This window comes from Eutrigla gurnardus (genome assembly GCF_963514095.1).
Source record: "Eutrigla gurnardus genome assembly, chromosome: 11".
In the NCBI taxonomy this organism is placed as follows: domain Eukaryota; kingdom Metazoa; phylum Chordata; class Actinopteri; order Perciformes; family Triglidae; genus Eutrigla; species Eutrigla gurnardus.
The window spans coordinates 4502862-4522899 of record NC_139925.1 but is presented as its reverse complement, the minus strand read 5'-3'; the positions used below and the strand labels follow the sequence as shown (position 1 = coordinate 4522899).

Sequence of the window (20038 nt, the reverse complement as noted above, 5' to 3'; positions counted from 1 at the left end):
TCACTCTCTCCGACTTTGTACAGTGTCTCTCCTCTCAGAACTTTTGAGGGGAAAGTTGAACTTATATTCATAACAGTGAAGTCATGTATACATTAAATAAACTGCTGCATGCTTATAAACAGACAGGTTCACATACATGGGAGAAAAAAAAGAAAGTCAATGGAGTCCAAACAGAATGTAGAGCACCATCTAGTGACCAATCCTCATATTGCACAATAATTAAATCGATACTGGTTGTGAAGGAGCCAATGAAAACAAAACACATTCAAGTGTATAAAAGGAACATCTTTTTTTATATTTCATTATGAAATTCAGACAAACAAACAACAAAACTGACTTCCTAAAGGTTATTTTATGTTCCACCCTTGAAATCACCGAATTTAAGAAAGACAAATATCACAACCATTAAAAGTCCTTCAAGAAGAATAAAGGTGACACGTGATGGAAAAGTACAATATAATGAGTACTAGTATTTATAAAAAGGAATATCATTTTTCTCTGGTGAACTTGACCACATTAATGTCACTGGCTCAGTTAACAGAGGACCAACTTTCAACCATGTTTAAATATCATCATTAAGATTTAAATTAAAACCACTTATTTTGCTTTTATCCCCAAACACATTATATTTAAGACTTATTAAAAAAAATACATACATTTTGTTAATACACTTTTCAATTGCCACAGTAAAGTCTTTAAATGTTCCAGGGTTATTACAGGGAAAAGTTGTTCATACCAGAATACAGTGAATATCAGACTCACACAAATACACAAACCCAAACACACACTGAGATATTATGGGATGTGAATGGATCGGTTTGGCACAATGATAAATATAAAAATAAAAGTGTCTTTCTGCGTGTATTCATCTTGTTAAATCCTGGAGGTTGCTGTGTTCCCTCTTTGGATACTCAGATACTCTAGCAAGTAAACCAGCAGATGTGTGTGTCCATCACCGCAGGCGTCGAGGGATGGGCGGCGCCGAGTTCACGTGGGAGGGTCTTTGAGGAAGTGCTCGAGTCGGGCAGGATATGTAGCGCTCATGCAGCATCTTCTCAGGCACCCTGAGACAAACAAGACAATTTGAGATTATCATCGGGGGGAAAAACAACAAGAAAAGCAGTCCTTGGTGTTAAATCTCCCTTTATTTGCCTTTGTGACTATTTTGAAGTCATTCGTTTGTTTGTACTGTGGGTGGCAGTCACCTACGATGTGACTCGAAGTAAAAAAATCAGGATTTAGGAAAAGACGAGCGCGGTGCTCTGAGTGGAAGGAGTGCGTTCAGTTTCTGCAGCTCCTCCTTCCTGATGATGTCACAGTTTAAAATCAACTCTGGTCATTCACAGTTCTATGCCATAATAATTTAAAGAGTTAAATTCTCGTCTCTTGCATCTTATCGTATTGATTGTTTGGTGTCATGTCATGCTCCTTAATCACACTGCAAAAACAGCCCTTCTAGAAAGAAGTAAAATATTCTCATATTCAATCAAATTATCTTGTATCAAGCAAAAAAATCTGCCAATGGGGTAAGCTTTTTTTGCTTGACAAGCAATTCTTAAAATAAGCCCAAATTTCTTAGCTCCGAAAGACTAAAATGAGACTTTAAACTAGACAGAAAATCTTAAACTAATCCAAATTCTTCTAAAACAAGCAATGAAAAAAACACTAATTCAAGATTAAATTACTCAAAATTAGAATTTAAGTCTCTTTACTAATTTAAGAAATTACACCTTAATCTGGGATTGATAATGAGCATAAAAGTAGTTAAAATAAGACATCATTTCTTAAAACAGCATAACAAATATAAAAGTAATGTCTTAAATCAAGATACTTGACTTGAAACTTTCTCAGTTAATTTTTTTTTTTTATGGCTGGAGTACCATGCAAGCCTTTTTTATTTTGATTATGAGAGAGACAGTGTGGAAAGGGGAGATAGAGGAGACTCCCAGTGTGGGCGAAGGAGATTGCCGGGCCGGGAGTCGAACCACTGATCTCCGCGTCGAGGCTGAGCCTCCGTACATGGGGCGGCTGCCTTATCCACTGCGCCACCGGCCGCCCCAATTAATTTTTTTATTAACTTTGCATTGCTCAATTCAACATCCAAAAAAAAAAGGGCACTTCTGCATTCCAGATCCATCATAATCAAACAGATTGAAAAGCCAGTTTTGATTTGAACCTCACTATCAAAATAATAATACATCAGTTATTGTAGCAGCATAGCAACTAAACATCATGTTGCAGCTGGTTTGCAGCATAATATCCCATATGGTTTTCAATCTCACCAAGCAACTGTCCTGTAATGAAAATGAAAATATTAATAATAAAAACTTTTGTCCTTGTTTCATGGCATTCTTGAATTGAGATGTTGTGCAAATGGTCTTACTCTTAAAATGAGGCAAATAATCTTGGTGCCCCGCTGGGTTTGATCGTAAAACATTTTTATACTCTTTTTCTGGTTCATTCTAGCTCAAAATTAGCTGGAATATCTTATCAAGAAAAAGTAAGGCATACTTTCTTAAAATGAGATATTTTTTCTAATGCAAAACTTGCTTGACAAGATTAATATTCTTTTTGGACAAAAAATAAGACTTATTTTCTTGATACAAGGCTTTTTTTACTTTCTTGAAATTCCATTTTTGCAGTGCACACAATCATCAGCGTTTTCTTTCTTAACTTAAAAACGTACAGAACACACACACACACACACACACACACACACACACACACACACACACACACACACACACACACACACACTTAATCAGATCTCACAGTGCCGTGAAATGAGCAAGAATAAAAACCCACCCGGGTAGATTTTATCACATTATTTGCAGCACATCAAACTTTCTTGCCGCGGTGAACTGTGTGTGTGTGTGTGTGTGTGTGTGTTTATGAGTCTTTACATTTATTTAAGGAACATTACTTATTCATGATTAGAGACCTAACTGTTCACAAACAAGAAAGATTCTTCATGCACGATGCAGCTCTCTTAGAGAGATGATGATAACACCTCTATGGTTTCAGATCACCTCTGAGTAACTATTAATACGTTTATGAGCATGAACATCAAGGCTTTTCTCATGTTGGCTCCACCCACTAATGCACAGCTGTGAGCCATCGCTGGTGAGCATTTCCTCTTCATCGTTTCTCTTTTCTCACTCTTACTCTTATACTTCTATTAGAGCTGTTACTGAGAGCTCGAGGAATGAGTCCTAATACCCAGAAATTAGTCAGCATATTTGCACTTCCGGTTCCCTTATCTTAGAATCAAATGTGGATTTTTTCTTAATGGGCTTTTAGTGAGATGCCTGGAATAAGTTCTGTGGTTAACATGAGCTTAAGAGACTTATGTTCTATGATATTTACATGTGTCGATAAAAACCCCACTGAATTTTGAAGCGTTCTGTTTGCTCATGGTGGTGAAGTTTGCTTAAATACTAACGTTAGAGAGATTTTTACTTCTGTTTGCCTGTGTGATGATAACTTCCAGGGTTGGCCTACAAACATTCGTCCTCCCTGTAGCACTCTGATCGAAATTAATTAGAATTGAATCAGTAATCTGGATGGCTGGTCTTTAAACTGACCTGTCTGGGACCCGTGGAGGAATCCTGGGTGGAGCGAGGGGTGCAGCATCAGACGGCCGCGGAGGTCGTGGCGGAGGGACGTTTTCTATCGTGTCCTTTAAAAAAAAAATACAAAAGACATTTTGAAAAGTCCAGCCTACCACAATACTCCACATTTACAGCTGAAACATCGACTGAATATAAGAAGTGGATGTTGGTTTGTGGACTACAGTTTTGAAGCCTCGAATTCGGCATTTTGCCCCGTCACCATCTTGGAATTTTTGCAACCAGTGACCATATTTGGACTGTGGAGGAGCAACGGGTACCATGCTGGATTGAAGAAGACTTGGAACTAGAGATTGAGACCATAAACTCATGTTTACAATGTTTACTGAGATAATACATCAAGAGAGAAGTAGGACCATTTTCTCATAGACTTCTATACAAGCAGAGAGGAGTCGCCCCCTGGTGGCCAGCAGAGAGAAGTAGGACCATTTTCTCATAGACTTCTATACAAGCAGAGAGGAGTCGCCCCCTGGTGGCCAGCAGAGAGAAGTAGGACCATTTTCTCATAGACTTCTATACAACCAGAGAGGAGTCGCCCCCTGGTGGCCAGCAGAGAGAAGTAGGACCATTTTCTCATAGACTTCTATACAAGCAGAGAGGAGTCGCCCCCTGGTGGCCAGCAGAGAGAAGTAGGACCATTTTCTCATAGACTTCTATACAACCAGAGAGGAGTCGCCCCCTGGTGGCCAGCAGAGAGAAGTAGGACCATTTTCTCATAGACTTCTATACAACCAGAGAGGAGTCGCCCCCTGGTGGCCAGCAGAGAGAAGTAGGACCATTTTCTCATAGACTTCTATACAACCAGATAGGAGTCGCCCCCTGATGGCCAGCAGAGAGAATGACAGATTCAGGCACTTTACTTTCACTTTACTTTTCAGGATAGGGCTGCAACAATTAGCCAATGAATCAATTACTGGTTAAAAAGAGAAATAATAATCCACAACTTGTTTGTTTAATTGATAAAGTACGCTTTCTGGCTCTTTCAACAAGAGTTCAGTGAAACTGACATCTGCCATATCTCCAAATCCACCACAGTTCTGATTACTCTGGTGATTTCTGAGAAACCATTGAGCAGTGCGTGCCACACACAAACTACAAGTATATTTAGAAACCGAAGACTACCGCATTAAGCCAAACACTAGACTCTCTGTCTACCTGCCTGCTCACATGCACTCGTGAGGACCGAGTGCAGCACCGCAAGACGAAGTGAAGGTTCAGTTTCTGATGTATGTTTGTTGTTAATTCAGGCTCACCTCAAAGTCGGGCTCCGTCCCGCTGCTGTAGCTGAAGGTGCTGTGAGTGCTGAGTCTGTTGCTCTCAGTACCTGGAAAACAAAACAATAAAAAACAGGGTTCATGTGGAAGCAAAACACGCAAGATTAAGTTTCTGCGAGGTGAATGCTTGTGGTGGATCGTGCTGGAGGACCGCTTCGCCGAATGTGTATAAAAATACCTTTTTGAGAGCATGACGAGCGATACAGTGAGATTAAATGGCTGAATCTGTGAGAATAGGAATCATGAGGCAACGTCGTGCATCTAAAAAGAATATTTACAGGCACTGTTCTCATGTTGTCTTTTAGTTTTAGGCAAGGTTCTACGAAAAATATTTAATTATCTTAAAAAAAACACAAATAACCTAGAATTCATAGTAAAGAACAGTTCAATGCACGCACACTTGAAAACATAAACATGAAATAAACAAAGCATGCAGCGACTGGGTTAAATAAGTCTCTGATACGAATCTGCCACCCTCGTTTGTCAAACTGTAATCTGACAGGAGGATATTTTTTTAAGATAAGGGGTTGTTGTTAGAAGTGTCAAAGGGCAGATATAAGAGTTTCAGGGACATTTTGATATTTCAGACCGGTTTTCTATCAAAAGGACAAAGCACTGAAGCAGATTTGCTTGCTGCAGAGGTATCAGTCAAGCTGTTGTGTAATTTGTCTTTGAATAATTGAATCTATCCGTAACTTAAGTCTGACACAATGTGTAGAATAATGGAATAAGAGAGAATCTCCTGGAGACTAAATAAAGCTCCTCAGAGATTTTCTCCCATTTGCATTCATAGAGGGAGAATTGATCTTAAAAATCTCAAATCCACGATGGGAACAGAGAGATCAGAGGTTTTCTTCAGTATTGTGAGAAACCAGTACTGAATGAGGACGGTGGGAACGATGCTGACACGCTCTGCGTCGTACTGTAGTAAAACAGAATGAGGACGCTGTGGCTCCATCAGTTATGAGAAAAAGGTCTCAACCTTAAAAAACCGAAACGCTCATATCTCCCACACGTACAGACATGGCCACCACTATCACGACCATCACCATTTCCTTTAGCTCCGCCTCCTTGCTGCCAGAGTGACGTAGAAAACACAGGAAGGACAACAAATAATAATGTAACATGTAGTTGCTCAGTAAGTCTCGTCCGTTTGGTCCTCTATTTATAATCACGTTCTGGATTATTCCGCTGGCTACCCAAGTTGCAAATCATAAAAAATAATAATAGGACAGGAAAAAAATCAAGACCTGGATGGTAAAGAGGGAGAAGTGAATGATTTCAGTCACAACTAGCAATGGGACGATATAACATATTTATAACAGATCGGGATTAACGCTCACAATAAATGACTCATAGAGAATCTTAATTATCTGGATTATTGTAAATGAAAAGAGAGAAGTAAAATTTACAGCCCCGATTTAAAGAATACAGGAAATTCACGTGTTGCCGTTCTCTTATTTATTCATTGAGACCTTCTGGTTTATGATTACCTTATTTACGATTGTTTGCCGCTACTATGGATGTTCACTAAAACAACGCAATAAAGTACGTTTTAGTGCCATGTTTAAAGCTATGGTCTACGATTTGGAATAAAAAAAAAATCCATTCAGTCTATCAGCCGTAGGCCTGCATAGAAATTAACCAATGGGAGCCATTGCTCCTATTGGCTCGTACCCTCCATCCAATCCCCTCGTCTCCCCTGCTCCTCGTCATCCCGCCTCGCCGAATCGTGCAACACTGAGGGGAGGGGCTTGGTTGGGGGGGGCGGGATGCTTTTTTCAAATATGTCTCAGAAGCTCCACTGATTTTCAGAATGTAAATGTTTGCTGCAAACAAACAGACAAACAAACAAACAAACAAGCTTCGGGACTCACTGGAGGTGCTGGACGTGCTGCCCGTCTTCCAGTTTCCTCTCTGGATGAGCTGAGGCACCGGAGGAAGGAGAGCCACCACTCTGGGCGCCGACTCGTACACGGAAGACTCCGGCGTCATGCTGGAGCCCCACTGTGAGTGCTTCGGCAGCGGGGCGCTTATCTCGTAATCTAACAGGGGGGAGACCACATCAGTTATCAGCATTTCCTTAAAAACAACGAGAGGAAGTCATTTTCTGCTCTGTGAAATATGAAAATAATAGTCAAATGATTGTACCGAGCTCCTTCCCCAGCTTCTCTCTCTCTTTGTGACGTCTGGTGATGCTTTCGCGTAACTTCTTCAGATTTTCCTGAGGACACACAAGGACACACGTCAGATCCAGCGTCGGACCAGCTGATCTGCACCAGGAAGTGTCTGCTCTACCTGCTGGTAGCGTATGGAGCTGGACCGCCGCTCGTGGTTTAACTGCCAGGCCTTGAACTCCTGGACGGCCTCGTCCACGCTGATCTCCCCCACCTTCACCCGTTCCTGCAGGGATATGAGCTGCCGCTGGCCCGGCGTCTTCATGCCGGCGTAGGGGTCGTAAGGAGGGGAGGGGGGGTCCGCCTCAGGCTGGGCTGGATGGAGGAATACAACTCGTACATTAGACACATTTTATTTTCATTCACTGTCTATGACAAAGGAGGTGATGATGTTCATTAATTTAAGAAGTTTACACTTTAATTAAATCTCCGACATGTTAATATGTAAGGGTGATTGGATGCAGTGACGGAGGACGTGTTTACATTTTTATTTAAGTCTGAGCATCAAAATAGTGAATACTAAAAATACTCATGGAGAATAAATATTATATTACTGGGTCGTAATTATTGATGCATTACTTTGATGTTGCAGCTGGTAAAGGTTGGTTTAATCTAAATCACTGCTGGGCATCTTAACTTTTAATAACATTTAATATGAATTTATCGATTTATAACTGATAGTAACTGATTACTGAAGCTGTGATAAAGTAGTTAAAAAAGTGCAATATTTGCCTCCAACATGTAGTGGAGAAGAAGCATAAAGTAGCATAAAGGGGAAATACTCAAGTGCAGTACTTGTACCTCATATTTGTATATAAACGTTACCTGCAGAATATCCTGCTTCCACTGGATTGGACGTGGCCTTATCTGAAAACACTGTCAGAAACATTCAGTTAGAGAGCGCTTTGGTGAAATCTGATGTGTGAAAGAGAAGATTTACCTCTAGAGATGTAGGTCAAAGGCTTCTCGGGCTCCGACATGGACTCGGGTCTCGGGATGGGTGCCGGTGGGCGGTTCAGGACTACGGGGATAAAGGTGCCGTTGTTGTCATCCACGGTGTCGTAGATGTCCTCGGGGAAGAGGCTGTACGGATCCTGCTCTTCTTCGATCTGATCTAAGTCATTGTGACTGTCTTTTTCCTCCTCCTCACCTTTAAGGCGCTTGCTGTCCCGGGTCGCGGCGCACGGTGGTTTTGCTGAGAGGGACACAAGGTTACCTCGTTACCCTACATTATAAATGTTGCTGTTTAGGGTCATTACTTCACTTATTCACGTGTTTACTTTGGAAGAACTTCCTCAGCATCACTTCCTCGGGGTTCTCGTCTACGGAAGTCATCGCCACATCTGAAACACAAACAAGTTTAACCTTTTACGTTTTGCCGTGGTCGTCGTTCCTGGGATCAATAAATCAACTCATCTTACATATGTCGTCTGCACACTCGGGGTCGATCACCAGCATCGACTCGTATATGTCCTCGGAGCAGCCCGAGTACCTCAGCATGATATCCTGAGGGGTCGCCATGGGCTCGTACACGTCGCCGCCCTCCTCGGTGCTGATGGAGCCCTCGATGTGAGACTTCAGCATGTCTGCCGTCTCCTAGATTCGGTTGGAGCAAAAACACACAAGAACCTGAGCGTCTGAAGACGAGATCCGACACACAACAACACAAAGAGGACGCTTTGATCGCCGGACTCACAACAAATTCGTCCATGAACTGTCTGAGATCAGAGAAGCCACTCTTCTCCGCCAGCGTGTTGGGGTAGTCTCCAGACTTGTTCATCACGCTGTACGCCTGCAGAGCCCCGGGACACTGCAGCAGAATGGTGGTCAGCTTCTTCAGGCCGTACTTAGCGGCGAAGTGGAGCAGCGTGGGAAGCTCCTCATTACGCTGATCTGGAGGACAGAAAGCAATCAGATAAACCCGTTTGTATGACTTTATGTTTGTCTCATAAAAGCTGGTTTCACTTCCCCTGAAGGTTTTTCACCAGAATTAGATAAAAAAAAAAACAGAACCGCAGATGTGGATTTAAATGTGCTTCGCATATCTGGGAAATTATTTGAGGACAAATCTGCTCCGGCAACTAAGAGAAGAGGAGATAAGAGGGGAGCGTACTCACATGCAGACATATTGTCTTCTTCAATCTGTCTGATTCCAAACAGCTGAAGAGAAGTTGCAGGCATCCTGGATTTTAATGAGTCAGTTAGCATTCTGTCCAGTGATTCTGTTGCATTGGACGTCAAGTTAAAGGCCTGAAAGCACAAAACCACTCATAACATGGGGAGCTTTCAACATGGAGCTGCTGTTAGTGTGAGAGACGTTACATCCTGGTTACTTATGCAACTTTCTAATCACGTATTATCACAGTCTTCTACTTCAACCGTTGCATTTCCTGATGTGTAAAATCATCTTTTAAATTGACCAAGGTATAGACATTCTAAGTATAAATTATGAAGTAAAAGTATCCTATGAAGGACATTTCTACTAGCTGATATTTTGCAAGACGAACTGAATCTCGCTGCATATTAATAAAAAAAATTTTAATCGATAACTACCCTCAGATGCATTGAAACTAACTAACGACGACTAGAAAGTACAGATGTTCGTTTTAAAATGTAGGGAGTAAAAGTAAAAAGTTGTGAGAAAAATAAATACTCAAAGTAAAATTCTAATTGCAGTAAAGTACAACAAGGTATTTGTACTTCATTACTTCCCACCTCACAATATGACATCGTGTTTTCTTATTTTTGACCTTTAATTAGGGAAGAGAAACTTGTACGAGGGGGTGAAAGCTCTATTACGGTCCACAAATCATTCTCTGAGGCAAAAAATATATGTTTTGAATTTTGAGCAGCATAAAAAGTTAATAACATATAATCAAATTTAGATTTGTGGGGCTAAAGAAATACTGTTACTCCATTGATCTCAATTAAGGCCATATAACCCTCTTGGACACTGTGTGCATTCAGCTTCCATCACTTTCTCCTGACTTTCACTGACTAAAAGCTGAATTTCCAGGACCTTTCCAGGACCTTTCCAGGGAGGTAAAAACAGGTCACCATTGTGTTAAGCAGACAGTGTTTCAAACCCATTCATTTGATATAAGTGGTAGTAACCATAACAACCACCTAGATATAGACGATAAATAACCCGGTAAAAATACAGCATGGGAAATATGACATTTTGATGAATGGCAACTAAAATTTAAACATTACAAACAGAATTCCCAGATTTACATTTCTCTACTGCTTAAGCTCTTCTTTATCTTACAGCCTTTTTATTTTTGGTGGCGTCTCTTCAATTCTTGGGTATTTGTTGGCCCGTATATAGTTTTACCCAAACTTATAATACGCAATCAGCCACGCGCCTCCAGTTTATAACCAGAGACGATCTTTCCTCACACAGAAAATAAATATTCCAGCGTGACGTTCTCACCTGGCAGATGAAGTTAACGGGATCCGTAGCATGTTCCAGACACCGGCTGACTTCTCCCATATTGGTGTAAAAGGTAACGGGCCTCAGCCGGACGCAGCGCTGGTCGCCGGCGTACATGGTGAGTGAAACCACGCCAGCAGGCAAATCTACAGAAGGGATTTCACTTTACAAGATCTGAACATCAACACTGGAGAAAAAGACAAAAGCAAAGGGGGGAGGGGGTGGGGTCACATGACTTCCTGGAGCTACTCACCAGGCGCAGTAACACTTATAGTATATTCGTTCTCCACGGTGCCTGAGACCCTTTCTGCTGCCGCGCTGTCAGATGAAAACTCCACCTCTGGCACCAACTGATCGTCTACTTTATGTGTGAAAATGATAAATAGTCTCTCCCGTTCCTTAAAAATAGGAAAAGAGGGGGATATGATTAATAACACGGCTTCTAATAAATAGGAAATTCATGTTGAATAACGCAGCATCGCCATGGAAGCAGCTCTGATCCACGTCTTTGATGTTGTTGTTACGTCGATGACTTCGGTACTTTGGTTCTTACCCCACACAGAACCCTGTGGGGCTGGACGGTGAGACAGGTGAGGTGCGTGGGCGCTCTGCGCTCCTTCATCTGATTCCCGGAGCTCGCCGCCTCTCCGTCCCCCAGGACGGCGGCCCGTTGCTCTTCAGACACAACCTCCTCCGTTTCATCGGTGCTGGGAGGTTCAGTCCAAGACGCTGCAGTGACGCGAGGCTCGATGTGAGACTCGACGTGAGACTCGACGTGAGACTCGACGTGAGACTCTGCAGCTTCCCTCTCATGTTCGGCCTCGGCTCGTCTGCCTTTGAATAAGAATTATTACAAAACATCAATTACTTCCACGGTCACCTCAACATTCTATATACTTCCACTATTCAGTGAGGGGTAAAGAGAAAGAAGTACATTTCCCTGCTGATAGTTTCAGTTTTATATGCTGAGGTTGTTTGAGGTTCCCTCCTCTGAAACTGAAGCCTAACAGTGTAGGTGTAGGTGTAGGTGAGGGGGATTTCATGTGTGTTTGATAAACCACAGACCCTTCTAGCTGGTTCTGTAGACTAACCAGGTCTTTAGGCCTCTACGCAGCTTATCTGAACATTTAAAGGAGTCGTAACCTGTTCGGGGGAACAGTCCATAATAGGAACAAAATAACTAAGTGAGGTCAGGCTTTGCGTACTCTCAGCGATGGACTCCAAAATGGTGGAAATGTAGACGGCGGGCTCGTCGTCGGCGTACAGCTTCCTCCAGCTCGACCAGTCTGGGAAGCACTCCATCAGCATGTCGTCCTCGGGCACGCCGCACAGCAGCGCCACCACTCTGCACGGAGGATGGAGGAGGCTCCGCAGCGCCCCCTGCACGTCGGGCTCGTAGAGCAGGTCCAGCATGCCCCCCGTGAGCAGCAGCACGATGCAAGCGCTGCTCCGGAAGCCCCCGAGGTCATCGTGTCCGTGGAGCTCGTCGGCCGGCTGGACCACATGAAGCACGATAGGCCTCCTGCGGAACTTTTTGTTGGATTTCAGGATCTGCCGCAAATATGTGGCCCACTCATCGGCCTCGGCGGTGTGCAGGATCACCAGCTCACGTGCTGAAAACCAACAAACAGAAAACAGCGTGATCAGAATGAGTCAAAATTGCTCCATCAACGCTTTAAAAAGTGGGAAAATAGTAATCATTAGTTCCTCAAACACCACATGAGATGATTCACAATCCGGTAATCGGCTCAAACGTCACGGCAGCGACGTGACAACGGTAGCATTGTGTTGTCGTGGGAACGACCACGACATTCCAGCTGTGAGATGTCAAGGTGACTGCGGTTCGGAGAACAAGGTTTTTTTCCGTGGCGAGCCAGTAAGGAGCTGTGCAAACACGGCGGTGTGTCAACAACTGGTGGGACTAATTCAGTCTGACTCACTACAGTGTTTGATCAGGTCGGGCTCACCTCTGTTCACGCTGGCTGGAGAAACCCAACGCTGACTGTTTCACCTGCATCACAGCGAGGAAGGAGAGACCGTTCCTTCACCATGTGGGAAATCCTAAAATAACTGACATGTTCATTTAACCATACAGGAAGATGCTTGCTTCCTCTTTTTTTTTTTTTTTAGCTCAAATAATTCTCAATGAATGCCCAGTCGAATAAAGTTCAATTAAATAAACACATATTTGAAAAGAATAGATAAAACCGTTTCAAAGAGGAATCCGTATGATGTAAAACAGTCTGGGTTTTGTGTTTCCAACACCTGAAGGTGACGACAAACACAGACCCACTTGAGACGGTCATGTTTACCTGGTTTAACGCCTGAGACGGGTTCTTCCATGGTCGCGAAAAGCCTCAAAAAGATCACAAAAATCACCTCACAAGAAGCTTCATTTGCCCCGAATATGTCCTTTTTCTATATCTCCAGTTGACCGATGCTCTTTCCTCCTCGACGGAGACTTCATTAGCTTTCACCAGCTGCAGCCCTTTGCTCGGTCGTATTAATAGCACCACTCAGTTTCCTGATTTTGGTGACACTGCCTCACTTCCTGAAACGGATGAAGAAGTGAGAGAAACGCACCACAGCGCTGTCGTGTCGTGCAACGTGTCTGCCATTCATCCCGTCAGTCGTTTGTACATTAACGCGAAAATGAAAGAAAAAGAAGAATTAAATGTTAAAAAAAAAAGAACCGAGTTACTGTGTTGAACTTGATGCAGGTACAGGTAAATATGAAGCCTCTGGTCTTTTATGTAGGAAACATTTATACAATTTTGTTCCCAAACATACTGCACACACACACACTAAAAAGAGTGCATGAGTTCACCTGAGTTGCATACTTCTTCCGTTTTTGTTTTCACTTCCTGAACAAGGTGCGGTGCGTGTCTGGGGAGTTTCAGTCACACTTTATGAGACTATATCTCGAGTAGATAAACATGCGTTTCTAGAAAACACCTCCTCCACTGCAGATATGAGAGTCAATGTTAAACTTTATACTTTTATAGCTAATAAAAACAGACTTCAAACATGCTGATGCACCCTGTCTGGGTCATTGTGAAGCTTAGGTATAAAATGTGCGTAAATCTGCCTTAAAAGTGACATTTTCTAAGGATGTATGATATTCACACACACACACACACACACACACACACACACACACACTGTACTTCTAAAGAGGCTGAATGAATCATCTGTGTGACATCACTATTACTAAGTATGGGAAGTTTCAGTATTTCTCCTCTAACCTGAACCAACATGAGGCACCACACTGATGACGCCACTAGAGGGCGGCAGTGAATCACTCACACGAGCCAACAGACCGTATCCATCGCCGGTCGCCATGCAGACGACCACAGCAGCCACTGCACGGCAGGTGCCTCGCTGCAGGTGTGCTGAACTACTTTAGCAGAAGTAAAGTTGTTATTTAAATGCGTCGGATCGGTTACGACAACGTGGGTTTGAGCATCTTTACTCCAAGTTGGTGTGGAAGACTGAACTGAAGGGTTCCACATGCTGCAGCAGCACTGGAAAACTGTCTGCTGACTTCTGGAGGCCAGGAGGAGGATTGTTTCTCTGCTGGAAAAATGTGGGAATGTGGACACAGCCCAACACAGGAAGGAAAAGATAAGAACCTTTACTCATTTATGGAGGAGTGAGAGACGACTTCTTTGTTGGTTTTTGCTAAATGTACTATGGAGTTTATGCACTAGACCTTTTCTGCTAACAATCCCACTTTGTCATGCATCACATTTTATAGATGTGAAAATGACTAATAACCTGTATTGATGTCATGGTGATGTCACCCGTTGGTTTGTGGACTAAAGTAATGAAGCTTCCAGCTTCATAGGTCAACTTTACAGCTCAGTGTTAAAGTCATCTTAGTAGCTAACTAGCATTGGTAGTGACCTATCAATCATCAGGTAAGCCCCGCCCCCTAAAGCATCCCCTGCTTTCTGGTCTGGTGGACTCTAAATGGACCATAATGTACTAAATGAACATCATGCTGGATTGAAGAAGACTTGAAACTAGAGATTGAGACCATAAACTCATGTTTACAATGTTTACTGAGATAATACATCAAGAGAGAAGTAGGACCATTTTCTCATAGACTTCTATACAACCAGAGAGGAGTCGCCCCCTGGTGGCCAGCAGAGAGAAGTAGGACCATTTTCTCATAGACTTCTATACAACCCGAGAGGAGTCGCCCCCTGGTGGCCAGCAGAGGGAATTACAGTTTAAGGTGCTTGGTTGGAGGCTGCAGTCGGGCTTTACACCTGTTTGTGATGATGCAAACTGACGATGATTCATAAGATTCCACAGCCTCAATTTACTGTAAAGAAATGTGATATAACTTCACATAAATATGTAGAGCTTTTACCTCTCTTCAAGTGTTGAAGGCTGCAACCGACATGACTTAGACCCACGAACACAAAGCAATCATCGGCCATCAGCATCATTGTATGTGGATTGCTGGAGCCCAATGAAGCCCTCACATGTGTTCATATAGCAGCACCTGAAACAGCTTTTTCCACTTGCATAAAAAAAACAAAAAAAAAACACCAAACCGTCTCTTGCAGAATTACTTCAACAAACGTCCAGACTCATGTCGAATCAAAGCCAAGAAGCTGTTCTCAACGGCTCACGGTTTAAACCTTCCTTTGTTGGCGTTTGGTTGATTTTGGCATGAACATGTAGGTCTGCCCCGTCCTCCATCTTTTACTCTCTTTAGTTGTAGTTACAAAATCACAAAACGAGAGTTCATCCATTTGTCTCACCATGAATTTCAGCCACTAAAATCAATTTACGCAGCTTTGCCTTCCCCCAATAACGCAATTAGTTTTGTTTCTGCCTTGACCTCTTTCTCCGATGACGCAGACCTTTTTAATCGCCGCAAAAGAAGTTCACCCTCCGACTTCTGAGGCTGCCTGTGAAGAGCAGGGTGATCCATGACCCGCCTTTAAGTACAATTTCCTGTAGAAAAAGAATCCCCTAATTTCTTCTAACTCTGCCATTAGCTACCACAAGCATGACCGGCCCGTTACCTTTTGTTTAGGCTCCCTTGAAACCACTATCTATTAGGTGGCTCACATCAAATCCCAGCAGCCTGAGTTTAATAAGGGGAATATTTTTGCTCCTATGTTTTAACCTCGTTATCCAATATCCTGTCTTTTTAGTCCGCAGTTGGTTTTCGGCACAGCGAGCCGGTTCACAACAGAGACCTGAATCCCGGTATGCTGGCTCTGGATCAGTCAGTGTACAAGTACATTTACAGTTTACTGCATTATCTCTAATGGCCAGCAGGGGGCGACTCCACTGGTTTTATATTTATTACCTCAGTAAACATTGTAAACATGAGTTTATGGTCTCAATCTCTAGTTTCAAGTCTTCTTCAATCCAGCATGATGTTCATTTAGTACATTATGGTCCATCTAGAGTCCACCAGACCAGAAAGCGGGGGATGCTTTAGGGGGCGGGGCTACCTTGTGATTGACAGGTCGCTACCACGTCGTTGTCCGTGTTTTTGTATTTGAACTTTAACCCTTTCACGGTGATCATGAAAGTTAATTGTAACCCCTTTGGTGACCTAAAAACCTCCTATTCAGGGTCGGGTTGTACTTTACAACCAAAATGCCCACAAACCAACGGGTGACATCACGGCGAATACGTCCACTTCTTCTAATACAGTCTGTGAAGTTAGTTGTACCACTTAATATGAGTTTGGTCGACTATGTTTGGCTTATTTTTGACTAGAAATTGCACTTTAAATGTTTTTTTATGATTTAAACCTGGCCCTAAGAGTCAGGAAGTCTCTTTTGTGGCTGACAGACACACAATTACCATGACGGGTATTAGGAAATTTCCCAAAAGGTAATTTTTGAGGAACAAAAGAAGCGCGGTCTTATTTCAACACGTGTCTCTAGACTTTGAAAACAGCTTCATGAGCTTATGAAATTTGCTCCGTTCATAGAAAAGCGTGTAATCTTACAATGACAGACTAACATGAAAAGTCAACACTGAAGCACTGGGAGGCGGGGGGCTGTAACGGAGGAGGGGGGGAGTACTGTACGTCTAATATCGGCCCCACATAACGCTCATGTTACCGTCTCGTTTACTGTACTTCCTCCCCCCCTCCTCGTCTACCTCGTATCTCCTGTTTGGGGAGACTTTTTAAAGAGGAGGAAGCCAGAAACAAAAGTGCAGTCCAGAGGACGCGGAGCGCAATCTTGAAATGGAAAACTGAAATGGGGGGAAAAAAAGGGGTTTCTCCAGCTGAAATGTTATTTGGACGATAGCCTGCATGAGAAAGGAACTGTGTTTGGTTTCTCATTGAGAGTCACCAGCAGGGACTCATTGTGATAAGAAAATAAGTCTAATGTTACCTGATCTGGTATAATGTGGACCAATTACCACTCCATTGCACTTCATTACAGGACTGTAATAGGGCCGGGGGTCAGTGCTTGAGATGGAGTGGCGGAAGAAAATTGAGTCGTCGTTGATAATATGATAAAAACTGACAGTGAGAGGCCCCCTCCGACAAATTATTGAAATTTACAGTTGATAGGGAAACACTATAACCTCATTTGGTAAGCAGCTGGCAAGCACTTTAACAAAGCAGCTCCTCTGACACAATGGGAGGCTTATGGAAGGAGGGAAATCCAAAACTATCACGGAATAGTTTTAGACTCTTCGAGCGTGCACGTACTCAGTATTTTAGGAATAGCGAGTCACACAAACTAACATTTCTCCCTTAAACAGGTGGATTGTGGAGCCCATTATAGGCTGCAACAATGATACGCTGACCCAACAACAAACAGAGATGTCATTTCCATTCTCAGCGTCCTCCTCCTCCTCGGTGGAATAGAGAAGTGCGGAGGCTGACAAAATCTCAAATCTGGCCCTTTCTGTAAACCACTCTGCTCTTGGGATAACGCGCGGCCGCCATTTGTTTGCCTCAGTTAAAGTGCCTCCATTTGAGGCCCCTTGAATAAATAAATCAAATAAACTACCGTCAGACATACTTTCCCAATCCATCAAGGTAATCAGATTCTGTTTACCTGAATGGGAACTATTCTAAAATGTTATTAAAAACTTAAATGGAGTTTAGGTGTGGAATAACCAGGCACAGGAAATGATGAGCAAACAGCAGGATAAGATTCCAATTACTATTAAACAAGCATTGCTTTGACTAGTAAAGAGGGAAATAGCTTTGACATTTTCCACAGCCGGCGCTCCCGCCTGACGTTCTCTTTGTCGTACCGGAGAACGGAGAATTCAATTCCTAGGCTTTTAGCCGCGAGGAAGTGGAAGCTTCCCGCTGAAACACCGCCGACGGGTTTTCACTTAGTCGACCTGTGGTCAGCATCACACGTGGCCTCAAGAATTAATACCTACTGTCTCGTAACTGTCCATGTGTGATTGTGTAGAAACACGTGTATATATGGTTAAAAAAAATATCAGGCGACATGAAAACTGGAATCACTTTACAGTTTGTTAAGAAACAAATATATCCACAATGAAGACAAACAAATAAATCATCCTAAATAAGATGATCCCTGCATAAACAAAGGATACATTTAATTTTATAATTTAAAATGTATATATCTTTTATTTGTATTTATTTATCTATTTATTCCCATGTTATTGTCCTTTTTACCTTATCTTACCAACTCTACGTATTGTTTCTCCGGCTCTGTTGATGTTGAAGCTGCTGTTTTTAATGGTGCTGTATAAATAAAGTTATTATTATTATGATATAAACTGGCATAATAAAGGTATAATAATTAAATATGAATGCTTATATGTCCCGTTGTGTGTGTAGCGCTACCTGAGTGGCAGCTAATGGGGATAATAAAGGAAGAATACGTGTCTTTTCCAGCTCACCGTCATTTCCAATATTAGGAATTCATCATGGCCATGAAGTCATTACCTTCCACTGGAGGAATTCTAATTTATGAATCATTTAGAGGCCCAGTTAAATTTATCTCACGTATCTAAATAGGCAATATATTGAATGCACGCTCCATTGATCAAAACTGTTGTGGAACAACTTAATCGAGCAGCCATCTTTAACTACTATTTAAAGATCATTCCGCCTTCATCTAACAGCCTCCACTCGGCTGAAGTCGCCTCGACACGATAAGACAGTCAATTTGGAAGTGGGCTCGGGCTGCAGTAATCACACCGGCCACCAGATAAGTGTGACTTTATTTATTTATATCCAGCCCCCCTGCGTGTCTAGTGGGAGATAATAGTTTCATCTTCCTGGAGAAAGTTTTGCCCGTCGCCCTCATTGTGGAGCAAATGTGACAGATTTCTGCTTCATTAGGATTCATCGCGCTGACAGAGATGGAGTCGTACGATGAATCAACAATAGCAACAAAAAAGAAAAGAAAAAAGCAATATTCAGGGCTGAGCCTCGGCTTAAACACTTTACAGATTGAGATTTACGGATCGCAGGTGGCAGCAAGAGAACAAGTAGGAATTCTCACACTCTGTAAAGTAACGGCTCTTGGTTGTGAACGCATTTGACGAGCATTTCTTGCAATGCATTCAGAAAAAAAGAAGTATTTTGCGTGAGATATTTATTAATAACTGAGGAACTGTTTTGCAGGATTCAAATTTCAAATTTCAAACACAAACAAAAAAAACAAACAATGCCTTCAGAGAAAAGGTTTTAAAATGTATCTAGAAATGCTGTTATTATTCTGGTAATATTAAAAAATATTTATATTAATTCATCATCTTAGGTTAAATAGCTACAATGCTGTTTATGGTGCATGAAACCAACAGTTTGGACCTGAAATCATTATTATATCACATTATATTATACAATAAACTCTTTTTTTATTTTAAAAAGATAATAAAGGACATAACAAACTTTTGTTATATATATATTCTTTTTGTAGATGTAATACAAACTAGCGGCATCGTTTTCCCCATTAAAGCTCCATTAAACAGATTTCTTGAGTTGTCAACAGTCAGTCTCAACCCGGAAGCGTCAGCATTTGAAATCTTGGGGCTTTTTGGATGGATGTTTGATATCAAAGTGACCTATTTGGCCTCTCAGAGAGCGTCGGTGACAGACTCCCACTGCTTTGCTCGCTGGCACGATGCCAGGTCGGCTAGTTTGTCAGGCAGCAAAAAGGTCACTGATCCTGCTGCTTCATCACATACACAGACATGAGGTGAGACGGAACATTTTAATGCCGTTTTATACCAGAGTCGAGGATGTCAGACTGCAGAGGTCAACGACAGAGCCACATGGCAACGCCACACACACACACACACACACTCATTAAATGCAGATTCGATGACGACACAGACGCCAAATTTGTTCTGCTGCAAGTTGGCACAGAAGCCCGGGTCAAGCGGCGCCGTGTGCATTCAGAAAGCGATAAAGCTTCCTTCACAGCTCCAGTGTGAGCAGCCCATAAATGGATCCCTGTGGAACATTTTTCTCTGGGCTTTTTTCTTCATGAAGTCACCGGAGGGACTTCATGAAGTCGTGCATGTGGAGCGTCTGGG

The 20038-nt window shown here is 42.5% G+C and overlaps 1 protein-coding gene across 2 annotated transcripts in view; it reads right to left on the bottom strand.

The window, feature by feature from the left end:
- Positions 1–264: 264 nt before the first annotated feature.
- pik3ap1 (phosphoinositide-3-kinase adaptor protein 1) overlaps positions 265–20038 on the bottom strand; it is a 29236-nt gene continuing 9462 nt past the window's right edge. The window contains exons 1-17 of one of the 2 annotated variants that reach the window (XM_084021564.1): positions 12826–13140; positions 11719–12126; positions 11067–11347; positions 10767–10911; positions 10514–10659; positions 9198–9330; positions 8777–8973; positions 8502–8676; positions 8361–8423; positions 8021–8275; positions 7906–7956; positions 7202–7395; positions 7055–7127; positions 6781–6948; positions 4883–4953; positions 3585–3679; positions 265–1064 (exon numbers count right to left, since the gene is read on the bottom strand). In XM_084021564.1, the coding sequence (XP_083877690.1) occupies positions 953–1064; positions 3585–3679; positions 4883–4953; positions 6781–6948; positions 7055–7127; positions 7202–7395; positions 7906–7956; positions 8021–8275; positions 8361–8423; positions 8502–8676; positions 8777–8973; positions 9198–9330; positions 10514–10659; positions 10767–10911; positions 11067–11347; positions 11719–12126; positions 12826–12856 (2598 nt within the window). In that variant the 5' untranslated portion in view covers positions 12857–13140 and the 3' untranslated portion in view covers positions 265–952. Of the gene's footprint in view, positions 1065–3584; positions 3680–4882; positions 4954–6780; positions 6949–7054; positions 7128–7201; positions 7396–7905; positions 7957–8020; positions 8276–8360; positions 8424–8501; positions 8677–8776; positions 8974–9197; positions 9331–10513; positions 10660–10766; positions 10912–11066; positions 11348–11718; positions 12127–12825; positions 13141–20038 lie in introns of those variants that run through there. The other variant, XM_084021565.1, reaches the window with a different exon arrangement.